This window comes from Sinocyclocheilus rhinocerous, unplaced genomic scaffold (assembly GCF_001515625.1).
Source record: "Sinocyclocheilus rhinocerous isolate Xijiao unplaced genomic scaffold, SAMN03320098_v1.1 C36053898, whole genome shotgun sequence".
NCBI classification, from domain to species: Eukaryota; Metazoa; Chordata; class Actinopteri; order Cypriniformes; family Cyprinidae; genus Sinocyclocheilus; species Sinocyclocheilus rhinocerous.
In genome coordinates, this window is record NW_015771739.1 from 1 (window position 1) to 789 (window position 789).

At 37.8% G+C, this 789-nt stretch overlaps 1 protein-coding gene across 1 annotated transcript; it reads right to left on the bottom strand.

Moving 5' to 3' along the window:
• Positions 1-206: 206 nt before the first annotated feature.
• LOC107735431 (receptor-transporting protein 3-like) lies at positions 207-581 on the bottom strand (the record flags this gene model as incomplete). Its single annotated transcript, XM_016547115.1, has 1 exon — positions 207-581. A coding segment is annotated over one exon (343 nt), but the record flags the coding sequence as incomplete, so codon positions are not given.
• Positions 582-789: the final 208 nt, after the last annotated feature.

Consider the following 789-nt stretch of genomic DNA (forward strand, 5'->3'; position numbering starts at 1 on the left):
ACCTTGATCAAACTCACCTGCCTGTAACTTTCTAGTGATCCTGAATACATTCCTTTATTACATTTTTTGTAAAACATTACAAATATTTTCAATAATATATAATTATACAAAACACATACCATATTCCTTGTTATTTTTTCGAGATTTATTTATGTTTACATTGGAGACAACATCATTGTGAAAACCATTTATAAGAAGTAGCCGCTGATTAATTTTTGAGCAAGAAATGAAATCAGTCTCAGTTGGCCTGACTACAGACACCCTTATGACAGGCTTCACAGTGAGCAGTTTCATGCGGCCCATTAACTCTGCCAATAAACACTGAGGATCTGTTCGTTTCACCCAGGTTATCTCTGTAGCATTTCACACGGATATTTTTAACCAGTCTCTCAACCAGCACATCAATGTTTTCCACTGGGAAGTTTGGATCCTCCCACTGAGCTTCGGCACATCTCCTGCACTTCTGTTTGAAGCGTCGCACTTTAATGGTTCCCCGATTCCTTGCAGTGTTCAGGTGGAAATGAAACAGCACCCGCACTCTTTTAGACCCCCAGGTTTTTCTACAAAGAGAACACCTGAACCTACAAATGAAATGGAGAATGGATGGTTTAGTGCACTCTATACTGATACTTCTAGGACCATTCATTAGTACAGTGTGTCTGATATTTTAATGATTAATTGATATATCTTTTATTTTACCAGGTTGGCAGTATTTATGTTGTTGTTGATTAAGTCTCCATTTAATAGTTGTGAGGCAGGGAATGACTGCATATGGTCATGTGCATGTTT